The sequence below is a fragment of the Pagrus pagrus genome, assembly GCF_965226575.1.
Source record: "Pagrus pagrus genome assembly, chromosome: 4".
Lineage (NCBI taxonomy): Eukaryota > Metazoa > Chordata > Actinopteri > Spariformes > Sparidae > Pagrus > Pagrus pagrus.
The window spans coordinates 664293-676795 of record NC_140188.1 but is presented as its reverse complement, the minus strand read 5'-3'; the positions used below and the strand labels follow the sequence as shown (position 1 = coordinate 676795).

Genomic DNA, 12503 nt, shown 5'->3' with positions numbered 1-12503 from the left:
TGTCATTCATCCTGAAAGGATGTTATATATCATTTATTGATGATGTCACCTGTTCAGAGTATTTCTTTCAATTTTCAACTTGTACAAAAACATGCTCAACTCTGTGAAATGTATAGTTCAAAGTCCTTAAGGAGAACTGGTGTCAGCTTTTATTTGCTTTAAGTATATGGATTTAAAAAAATTAAACTACATTTATACATACTTTTATAATTAGTACCAGTGAAGACAACTGGTCTGTAATCATAGTGCACAACTTTGTGATTACTATTGGTGGAAATTATGTCCCTGTATTTACACAGCACAACAGGTTGAAAATGGAGCGTAGTTAAGTTTTTAATTTAGATCAGACTTTTACATATGACACGGATTTTAGACAGTTTGAGCCCATACATTACAGGGTTGAAGAGTGGAGGACATGTAAGAAAGTACAATGATAAAAATATTCTCAACATGTTGGGAACACTGTTCATATTAAACCTGCTCTGTAATATTTCAAAACAAGCCCCAAAAGAGAAGTTGAGCAGAGAAGCGAGGTGAGGTGTGCAGGTACTGACGGCTTTCTGTCTCGTCTGCTTAGAGCCGGAGAAACAAACTTTAAGGATCCTCATGTACGTGTAGAGAATTAAAGTTAGAGGACAAAAGACTGAGATGGCAGTAACAAAGAGTCCATAGATGTTACTGACTGTGGTGTCATAGCAGGCCAGTTTCACAACAGAGTGATAGTCACAGTACACTTTGTAAATAATATTACCACACAGCTGTAAAGGAACAACCAAAGAGATTGTAACAAAATTCACAAGAAATATGAGTAACCATGTTGTAGCAATAAGGATTACAACTTTGTTGTATGACATACGCGTGTTATATTGTAGAGGATAACAGATAGCAAGATATCTGTCATAAGACATGATGGCTAGGTTTAAATGTTCTATACTTCCATAAGAATACACACAGAAAATCTGCAGGTAACAAAATGAAGCAGAAACAGTGTGAATGTCAGAGAGAATCTGAGTCAGAAGGAACGGAAACAACCCTGAACTACCAAACAGTTCATTTACAAACAGACTGCACAGGAACATGTACATAGGTTCATGTAAGCTCCTGTTCATACAGATAACCACAATGAGCAGCAGGTTGGCAGAAATAATACAAATATAAAGAGACAAAACGATCATGACATATAAGTATTTCAACAGCTCGGTGTCAACGTAGGCAACAAGAGCCAAATATGAGAACTGTGTAGAGTTCATTGGCCTCCTTGTAACAGATGAAACAATGATCATGTTACAGTTTTCTGGTTTAAAGCTGCACAACATGCAGCTGAAGCATCAAACATGCATAATAGAAGTCAGTGTAATAAAGTAATATTCTGTGTAAATGTCCTTATCACAGCAAATGTCTCACAAACATACCCAGTACAACATTTCCTATTCAAAGTCAATATAATGGTTGGTTGGTTGTTACAAAGGGGAGCTTATGACATTGTGTGAAACTTCGCATTCACCTACTGACCTGCTGTCATCATACTGAACCTCTCTCCTATGAGATGAAGCTGTGCTCCTCTTTTAAACTTTTAATGGTTGCAGCAGACTGACCTCATTATCTCAGGTCCTACTGATGAATACTGATGTTTAATTAAAGGAATAGTTCACTCTAAAACAAAATTCAGTCATTATCGACTCACCCACATGCTGGTGATAAGTCCGGTGTAGTTTCTTATTCCTCAAAGTGCAGCTGGAGACCCGCGGGGCTACTCTCTTGCAACGATAATCCATATAACGATGCTAAATGGCGCCCGGGAGAAAATGTCCATAAAACTACACAAAAACTTTGTAATATTCCTCCATACTGCTCGTCCGCTGCAATCCAAGTGTCCTGAAGTGACGACATCCAGAGTTTACTCGAAACGACGTCATTTAGTACATTTTTCTAGCCTAAACAGTCGGACGAGCAGTATGGAGGAATATTACAAGTTTTTGTGTAGTTTTATGGACATTTTCCTCTCGGACGCCATTAAAGCTCGTTATATGATGTTTACTGCCGGAGGGAAGCCCCGCGGGTCTCCAGCTGAACTTTGAGGAATAAGAAACTACACCGGACTTCCCATCAGCATATGGGTAAGTCGATAATGACTGAATTTTGTTTTAGAGTGAACTATTCCTTTAATGTCAGGAAAAAGAAAACCTTTGTAGAAAAGCTACTGCTTCAAATTTAAATTTAAATTGACAGTTCTGAAAAAAAAGTGACCAACAATGTTTTCCTTCTGTCCTTTGAAGAAAGATGTTGACGTTAGCCATCTATGTGTTTTACAATAAAAACAGAAGAGAATATAACACAAATGAACCAAACGATTCATATGTATACATATATATATATATATATATATATATATATATATATATATATAGTATATATATATATACACACACACACATATATATATACATATATACATATATATACATATACATAATATATATATATATATACATATACATAAATATATATATATATATATATATATATATATATATATATATATATATATGTAGGAGGTAGAGCAGTACCAACTAGATATAGTTGGGTTCACCTCCACGCACAGCACCGGTTCTGGAACCAAACTCCTTGAGAGGGGCTGGACTCTCTCCTTTTCCGGAGTTGCCCAGGGTGAGAGGTTCCGGGCGGGTGTGGGGATATTCACAAGTGTTCTCCCCGAGGGATGAGAGGGTCACCTCCATGCGACTGCATGTCACTGGGGGGAAGGCTCTGACTGTTGTTTGTGCGTATGCACCGAACAGCAGCTCAGAATACCGGCCTTCTTGGAGTCCTTGGGTGGTGTCCTGGAAGGGGCTCCGCCTGGGGGCTCCATAGTTCTTCTGGGGGACTTTAACGCTCATGTGGGTGACGATGGGGAAACTTGGAGGGGGGTGATTGGGAGGAACGGCCTGCCCGATCTGAACCCAAATGGGGTTGTGTTGTTGGACTTCTGTGCTAGTCATGGATTGGCCACAAAAACACCATGTTCGAGCATAGCGTGGCTCATAAGTGTACCTGGTACTAGGCCACCTTAGGCCGAAGGTTGATGATACACTTTGTGGTCGTGTCATCGGACCTTCGGCTGTATGTCTTGGACACTCAGGTGAAGAGAGGAGTGGAGCTGTCCACTGATCACCACCTGGTGGTGAGTTGGATCAGGTGGCGGGGAGGCTGCCGGACAGACCTGGGAAACCCAAACGAGTAGTGAGGGTGAACTGGGAACGTCTGGTGGAGGCCCAGGTCCGTCAGGTCTTCGACTCCCACCTCTGGAGGAACTTTTCGCTCATCCCGGGGGAGACTGGGGACATGGAATCCGAATGGACCATGTTCAGAGCATCCATAGTAGAAGTGACGGTCATCGGTGCCAGTCGGGGCAGCAACCCAAGGACCCGCTGGTGGACACCAGCGGTGAAGGAAGCCATCAAGCTGAAGAAGGAAGCCTTTCGGGCTTGGCTGGCCCATGGAACTCCAGAAACAGCAGACTGGCACCGGGAGGCCAGGAGGGCTGCAGCTCTGGCGGTCGCTGAAGCAAAACCCCGGGTGTAGGAGGAGTTGGGTGAGGCTATGGAGAAGGACTTTCGGTCAGCCTCAAGGAAGTTCTGGCAAATCATCCGGCAACTCAGAAAAGGGAAGCAGGCCTCAGCCCAGGTTGTTTTCAGTCGGGGAGGGAAATCGGACTGGGGAAATCGTCGGGTGGTGGAAGGAACACTTTGAGGACCTCCTGAACCCAGCCAACACGTCCTCTATAACTGAGGCAGAGTCTGAAGATTTGGGGGAAGACTTGTCCATATCCCTGGTGGAGGTCACTGAGGTAGTCAAGAAGCTCCCCAGTGGCAAGGCACCAGGGGTGGATGAGATTCGCCCCGAGATGCTGAAGGCTCTGGACATTGTTGGGCTGTTATGGCTGACATGTTTTTTCAGTGTTGCGTGGAGGTCAGGGACGGAACCTGTGGAGTGGCAGACCAGGGTGGTGGTTCCCCTCCCTGGGAAAGTTTATTCCAGGGTGCTGGAAAGGAGGGTCCGTCCGATCATCGAACCTCTGATTCAGGAGGAACAATGCGGATTCCATCCTGGCCGTGGAACAGTGGATCAGCTCTTCACCTTTGCAGGCTTGCTGGGGGGGTCATGGGAGTTTGCCCATCCAGTCTTCATGTGTTTTATGGACTTGGAGATGGCCTATGACCAGGTCCCTCCCCTCGGAGGTTTTCCAGGCACGTCCAACTGGGAGGAGACCCTGGGGCAGACCTAGAACTCGCTGGAGAGATTACATATCTCATCTGGCCTGGGAACGCCTTGGGATCCTCCCGGAGGAGCTGGAAAGTGTTGCTGGGGAGAAGGAGGTCTGGAGCCTGCTGCCACCGCGACCCAACCCCGGATAAGTGGAAGAAGATGGAATGGAATGGAATATATATATATAAATACATATATACATATATATGCAGTGGGGAAAATAAGTATTGAACGTGTCAACATTATTCTCAGTAAATATATTTCTGATGGGGCTATTGACATGAAATTGTCACCAGATGTCGGTAACAACTACAGTAATCCACACATACAAAGAAATCTAAACATATATGTCCATAAATTAAGTTATGTGTAATAAAGTGGAATTACATGAAAAAGTATTGAACACGCTTACTGAAATGTATTTGATACTTAGTAGAAAGCCTTTGTTGGTAATGACAGCTTCAAGACGCCTCCTGTATGGAGAAACTAGTCGCATGCATTGCTCAAGTCAAGTGTGATTTTTATTCGGGCCCACTTGACGTTTTCCTGCAGCTTTCCAAGTAGCCGCTTGGTGCATGCTGCAGTAGTGGTCAGTGTTGTCACATTGTCCATGTATGCCCTGATAGGTGGAAGACATAGCCCAGCCGTGGTTCGTTCACCGTCCACTACCCATTTTGAGGCCCTGATGGTGACTTCCATGGCCATCATAAAAGCCAAAGGTGAGACTGTGCAACCTGCCATGATGCCTACTTCCAAGCGCTGAAGTCGGCCGTTGTGAAGCACAGTTGCAGGTCCTGGAAATAGGTCTTGACATGTGTGGTGATGAGCTCTGTTACATAGAAGAAGTTGAAGGATTCCCAGATAAGTTCATGGGAAAATGAGCCAAACGCGTTGGCTACGTCAAGGAAGACCACATGTAGGTCTTGCTTGTCCATCAAGCAACCAGAGAATCCTGGAATTCCGGCTTTCTTTACAGATGTACCAATGTACTTATTTCTTTCCAGGTAGGTGGATAGCCTCTGTGCTACAATGCTCAAAAAGATCTTCCCCTCTACATTGAGAAGGCAGATTGGTCAGAATTGACTGATGTTTGATGCATCCTTTTCTTTTGGTATAAGCACACCACCAGCCCTTCACCAAGCCTTGGGTATTCTTTGCTTCTGCCACACAACCGTCATTAGGCTCCACAGAAAGCGTAGGACATCTGGCGCATTCTTGTAGAGCTTGTATTGTACTCCATTAGGCCCCAGAGCTGATGCTGCTTTTGTACTTTTGTATTCTTCTTACTGTATTTATATGTGCATTCATGGCAGAGCCATTTAAGTTATGGACTTAGTGTTTTTACTATATCGAAAATGCTTTAAATGAAGTTTAAAAAAATATAGCTATGTGTAATATAATTCCTAGCAATTTATATGAAGAATAAAAGCAGGCGTTCTACATGATTTGATTTTTACAGCCATTAATTAAACATGAGTATCAATAAATTATGAGGTCACACTGCTGCTGTGGGTGTCCTCCATGTTCAAAAGTTTTAAAGCAGAGTTTCAGCTCAGTTCGGAGGGACTCACAGTACGACTGCAGCCGGACAACTGGTGAACGCTCAGATTCACACAAGGTTTCAAACTTAGTTTTGTCTTTTTGAACCTCAGCATTGAACAGACTTTGGAAAGAAAATGGTTTGTTTGGGGTTGTTTAACAAAATGATATCCATTGTGATGAATTTGCTTCATGCTATTGTGTTGTTTATATGTGATTTGATATTTCAGCTGCACAACAAGCAAACATTATAACTACCAGTTAAATCTATGACAATCTAACAAAACTGTCGTGTTGTGGTACTGTGAACCAGATGGAGGATCAAGATGAACTCAACACAGGTTTCATTTTTCACACTGAGTGCCTACTTTGACACCGGGCTGTTTAAATACTTATATTTCATGATTGTTTTGTCTCTATACATTTTAATCATTTGTTCCAACCTGCTGCTCATTGTGGTTATCTGTATGAACAGGAGCCTACATGAACCTATGTACATGTTCCTGTGCAGTCTGTTTGTAAATGAACTGTATGGTAGTTCAGGGTTGTTTCCGTTCCTTCTGACTCAGATTCTCTCTGACATTCACACTGTTTCTGCTTCATTTTGTTACCTTCAGATTTTCTGTGTGTATACTTATGGAAGTATAGAGTATTTGACTTTAACCATCATGTCTTATGACAGATATCTTGCTATCTGTTATCCTCTACAATATAACACTTGCATGTCATACAACAAAGTTGCCATCCTTATTGCTTTAACATGGTTACTCATTTATCTTTTGAATTTTTTTACAATGCCTTTAATGATTCCTTCACAACTGTGTGGGGACATTATTAAAAAAGTGTACTGTGACTATCACTCTGTTGTGAAACTGGCCTGCTATGACACCACAGTCAGTAACATCTATGGACTCATTATTAGTGCCTTCTCAGTCTTTGGTCCTCTAATTGTAATCTTTTACACATATATAAAGATTTTTAAAGTTTGTTTCTCCGGATCTAAACAGACGAGACAGAAAGCCGTCAGCACCTGCACACCTCACCTCGCTTCTCTGCTCAACTTCTCTTTTGGGGCTTGTTTTGAAATATTACAGAGCAGGTTTAATATGAACAGCGTTCCCAATATGTTGAGAATATATTTATCATTGTACTTTCTTACATGTCCTCCACTCTTCAACCCTGTAATGTATGGGCTCAAACTGTCTAAAATCCGTGATACATGTAAAGGTCTGATTCTGAATGTCAGCTATTAGTATTAGCGGTTACCTAACAGATTTTCTTTAATGTTATTGGACCCTTGTATTATTATACTAATGATGGAGTGTGGTATGTGATAATTTAAAACAAAGTATGTTTACTCAAACACATGTTTCAACCTGTTTTGTATATATAAATTACAGACACATGATGCCTACAGTAGTAATGCTAATGCTAATGCTGTATAACAGTTTTAGGAACAGCTGTGTGCAGCTGAATATAAATGGCAGAAAGAAATATTGAAAACTCTTTGCAGTCATAAAATAGCATGTTTAACACATTTTACTAAGTGTTGAAGCAGCAACCAATGTAATCAACATAATAACTATCACTTGTCTTGACCTGACTTGAATCACAGAGACCAGTGCCAGGGGGTCGGGGTGCTTCAAGTTTCCACATCACAGCCCAAAAAGTGCTTTACATTTGTCATACATGTCCGTGTCCTGGGTATGATCCTGCTGTTTGTAAAAGAGACAACAAAATAAAGAATTGCTGTCACTTCATGCAGTTAAACAAGACTTCTTCTTCCGTCTTGATGTCTGGCTGGTCAGGTGTCAGGTATAGGTGTTAAAACAAATAGGAGCAATAGTTGCTGCCTGAAAGTAACTGAAGTTCGGGACGGGACGGACGGATGTGTTGATTTTATAACTTTGTGTGTAGAGCGATACCTTTTCATGGTCATCTACACTGTTCATGTCTAATCAGGGCAAACAGGAAAGTTGCAACCATGGTAAAACAAACACCGGTGCTTCAGCTTACATACTCAAGTCGGGTTTGGATGTAAAAAAAAAAAAAAACCCCTCGGTTACTACTCTCTTGGACTTGGTCGTGTCATGAAAATTCCTTTAAGGCAAGTCCAGCCAGTCGTCGGCCATCTTTGCAGCACCCGGGGGGTAGTTATGTCAGGCCAACAAGGCCCTGAACAAATGTAAGTGTAATGTTTGAATGACCTTACTTTTCTTGGTAATCCTGTGCATTAGCATGATATCGTCGTTTTCAACGTTTATTAGAAGTTCTTCTGCAGCCGCACCACATCGTTAGAAACTATCCTAAATCTCAACTGTGCCTCACTTCAGTGCACCAACATGATTGGCTGGTATGTTTCAATGAAGGTCTCAGTGAGAGATTTTGGTTTTAACTCAGGTCAGGCAGAGGCACCGGTGAAACCATGAATGCCCGAAGTATACAAAGTATACAAAGTAAACAAAGTATACAAAGTAAACAAAGTATAAAAAGTAAACAAAGTAAACAAATTTTACAAAGTATAAAAAGTAAACAAAGAATACAAAGTAAACAAAAGAATTCCTGACAATTGTAAATTGTCAACATCTACTGTGGACAAGGAAACAATTTAACCCAATTAATATTATATTTTGTTCTTTGTTTAACTTAGTAGTGTCATTCATTTGAGATCATTCACTTATTATTCTGCTGTCTACAGTAAACAGACATCTGTGACATGGCTGGCTGTCCCGGAGGAGGAATCCCTCCGATCGTTATTCCTGAGGTTTCAGCTTTGTTTCCTGTAAAAGGTTTATTCTTGAATTTCATTTCATTTTTAAACGCACCTTTTCCCCTCAGTCTCTCTTCATCTTGAATCTATAATATTTTAACATTAACGTACGTATAAAAACTAAAAAACAATTCTCTTATTATTGTAGCCTATAATCTTTAGAGTAGTGTCGCCTTCATGAATGAAGTGACAAGCAATATGGGAAGAGCGAGAGGATCACATATGTGCAAGGATCATATGATATTGCAATGATCACCACAAAGCGCCCTGACCGAGCCGCCTCTGTGTTGAAATATTTAAGATGAGACACGGCTAACGATGGTAAACATCAATGTGTCGTGGCTTCATCTTAAATTTGGACAGATGTCACCTCTGCCTTTTTCTTTGTTTAATGTTCAGTGATGATGTTTTGCAGCTGGTTAATTAAATCTGCTTGTTTGACAGACTGGTCAGCTCAGACTGATTCTTTAATGTCTTTGTTAAGTCACATGCAGCTGAGATGTGTTTGCTGTTTGTTTTCATTGATAATGTCAATGTCTGTTGCACTTGAGCACATAGGGGTATGTGTAAAAGCTTTTTAATTACCTCCTCAGGGAACAATGTGGCTGAATGCCCTTCTGAATGTGATCTGAATCATGTTTGTGCCTTCGTTTTAGCCCTGGAGTTCCCTCAGGAACAGTTAGAAACCTTCGCCCATCTTTGGGCCTCCTGCTCTCTTCAACATAACACCAAGATCTTGTCTTGAAACCCATCGCACCAATGCATATGACGGTGTGAGAGTTATAAATCATCATCATTCTAACTCATCAGCTTTTAAGCAAGCTAAATCAAGCTAAAGCTAAGCCATCTGTCAGGACCTGCAGTGCAAAGCTATCAAGTTACAGATAATGTGGTGTTAGAGGAGAGGAGCTGTGCTCAGGAACACAAACTCACAAAGCTTCACGTGTTCAGGTTTTCTTGGTTTTTCCACTCTATTGGAGCTGTACTGGAAAGGCCCAGAAGAAAGACACAAATATTTAAGGCTTTAATTGTTTATTTTTTTCTTATGTGAATACCTGCACTTGATGCTTCCTGCTGCTTAACAATGGATTTTGTTTTTCCCTCTATTAAATATGCACAAGTCATTTCTTCATCAGACACAACATGAAGCAAGACGTTTTCAAAATAAATGACTATTATTACTATGATAAACTTAAATGTCTGGATATAATCATACAAAAGTAATTTACCATCATTCTCAAATATATGACACACAGCACAGTTAGTGTTTAGAAAGCACAGTCAGCTTAAATCAAATCAGTAAATCTCTATGATAACGACCAGCAAAAATTAGATTTTTACATATGTTACGGATATTTGTCATTTTCAGGCCATACATTACAGGGTTGAAGAGGGGCTGGCATGTGAGAAAATACAATGATAGCAAGATTCGAATCATATTAGGCACAGCGTTCATTTCAAACCTGCTCTGTAATATTTCAAAACAAGCCCCAAAAGAGAAGTTGAGCAGAGAAGCCAGGTGAGGTGTGCAGGTACTGACGGCTTTCTGTCTCGTCTGTTTAGAGCCGGAGAAACAAACTATAAGGATCTTTATATATGTGTAAAAGATCAGAGTAACAGGACATATGATTACGAGAGAAGTGGCAATGAGTCCATAAATGTTATTGACTGTGGTGTCATAGCAGGCCTGTTTGACAATGGAGTAGTTGTCACAGTACACTTTGTTAATGATGTTCCCACACAGCTGTAAAGGGACACTCAGAGACAATGGAAGAACACATATAACAGAGGCATATAACCAAACTACAGAAATAAGTATCTTAATCTTGTTACATGTCATACGTGTGTTATACTGCAGAGGACAGCAGATAGCAAGATATCTGTCATAAGACATGACGGCTAAGTTTAAAAATTCAACACACACGTACGAATACACACAGAAAATCTGCAGGTAACAAAGAGAAGCAGAAACAGTGTGAATGTCAGAGAGAATCTGAGTCAGCAGGAACGGAAACAACCCTGAACTACCAAACAGTTCATTTACAAACAGACTGCACAGGAACATGTACATAGGTTCATGTAAGCTCCTGTTCATACAGATAACCACAATGAGAAACACATTAGCACAAACAATCAGAATATATAAACACATAATAATCATAAAGTAGAGATATTTTAAAAGCCCAGTGTCAAAGTAGGCACTCAGAGTGAAATATGAGACCTGTGAGGAGTTCATGATCATGATCGTCTTCACATAAACAGAGATCACTATTATGTCACCAAACCTCCAGTTCAGCCCTCCCTTCACTAAAGTCAATATAAAGTTTAGTTTAGAAATGACAAAGCCACAGTTGGTTTTTGACATGTTGTGACATTCACCTGTTGCAGTGAGTCTGAGTCCTCCCTCAGTGAGACTGAGCCAAACTCTGATTCTTCTTCTTTTAAGTGTTCGAGTCAGAAGACGCCCACAGCAGCAGGCTGACCTCATCTGACTGGCACTAATAAACACACTGCTGTTTATACATTTGAGAAGATAAGTAAATAAATGTACAGGAAACATAATCTGACCTTATGATGTACATGTAACATGGTGCTTTTGATTCTTTAATTTCTGATTTGTTTTCTTTTTGCTCTTTATAAAAACAAGGTGGACATAAAGTTGTTAAACAAAGGATTGTAAAAGAAGATCCAGAGACCGACTGGTCACTGAGTGATGTCAGAGTGTCACAGTACAACAGCACTGTGTTCATTTGTGTGTCCTAATTCTTACTGCAGCTCTAAATGCATTTTGTCAAACTGGACAGGACGTAGTTAAAGTGTCTGCCTCCATATGTTATCGGCCCGATCTCACTCCAGCTCAGAGCTCACAGTGCAGACTGAGTGTCGTCGGTAGTTTCTGATCAACACAGTTGGTCCGACCGACATTTTAACGCACAGTGACCACGTTGTGTTGGAGCCAATGTACTTGTGCCCACCTGTGCCCAGAGCATCACTATCTTGCCTGCTCAGTTTTTTTTCCTTTGTATTTAACTTCCTTGTGCTTAAATGTGCACAGCAGTGGCGAGCCGCACGTATCATTTCTGCTGCTGGAGGGATTGCTGCATGTGATACACATTTCCCCTCATTAAAGATGTTTTAACAAACTAACTTCTGTTAGTAATAATTCTATTTTATGCCCTGGCCTTCCCGATCAGTGTAGCGTAAGGGTGTTCAATCCCTTTCATACCGTTCATTCATCTGCCGTCCTCCGTTCGTTCTCCAGGATCACTAATAATATACGGGATTCATATTAATGTGTATTTTCAGACACACTGTTAACATGTTATCAAATGATAATTTGGCAGAGCCCCTGAAGTTTCCCCCTGTTGACCCAGGGAGAAAATAATGTTAAATAATACTGATATAGATAATAATTGCCAATAATTTACAGTATAACAAATACTACAGTACCAGTACTTGGACAGTAGTATTGCATGATGTTGTATAGAAAAAATAAAAAAAATTAAAAAGCAATTTGGTGAATTACAATATCAAGTGGTGAATAGGTGACCTGTAATATTGCACACAATGGTGCTGTTATGAATTATTGCACAGTTAGATCATAGTCAGTATCGCACTGTTGGCTAGTAGTTTACTGTTAGAAACAGAATTTAGGAGTTTTAAGGAGTAAATGCTGTTTACAGGGTGAAAAAGTCCAAGAGTCTATGAGATATCTGAGGTCTCTAATTAATGAGTTTATTTCAAAGTAATATAAACATTTAATTAAGTAGAAATGTGTGAATGTACTATTCACAGTCCTGATTTATGGTTAATACAAACGAGCCACCACCTTCATTCCTGTCCGAGTAATGAATCCGTCCCTTGGCTTCAGTTTAAATGAAGATAACCGTCAGAGTTAGGTGTTACTGCTGATACCAAAACACTAAGA

The 12503-nt window shown here is 40.6% G+C and overlaps 2 protein-coding genes across 2 annotated transcripts; one reads left to right on the top strand and one right to left on the bottom strand.

Moving 5' to 3' along the window:
* Nucleotides 1–338: 338 nt before the first annotated feature.
* Nucleotides 339–10811, bottom strand: LOC311256437 (olfactory receptor 11A1-like; the record flags this gene model as incomplete). The annotated part of the gene is made up of 2 exons (XM_084351519.1): nt 339–959; nt 10521–10811. The coding sequence occupies 2 exons, from the start codon at nt 10809–10811 to the stop codon at nt 339–341; spliced, it is 912 nt and encodes a 303-aa protein (XP_084207645.1).
* LOC311255682 (olfactory receptor 11A1-like) lies at nt 6132–7058 on the top strand (the record flags this gene model as incomplete). Its single annotated transcript, XM_084350331.1, has 1 exon — nt 6132–7058. The coding sequence occupies one exon, from the start codon at nt 6132–6134 to the stop codon at nt 7056–7058; it is 927 nt and encodes a 308-aa protein (XP_084206457.1).
* Nucleotides 10812–12503: the final 1692 nt, after the last annotated feature.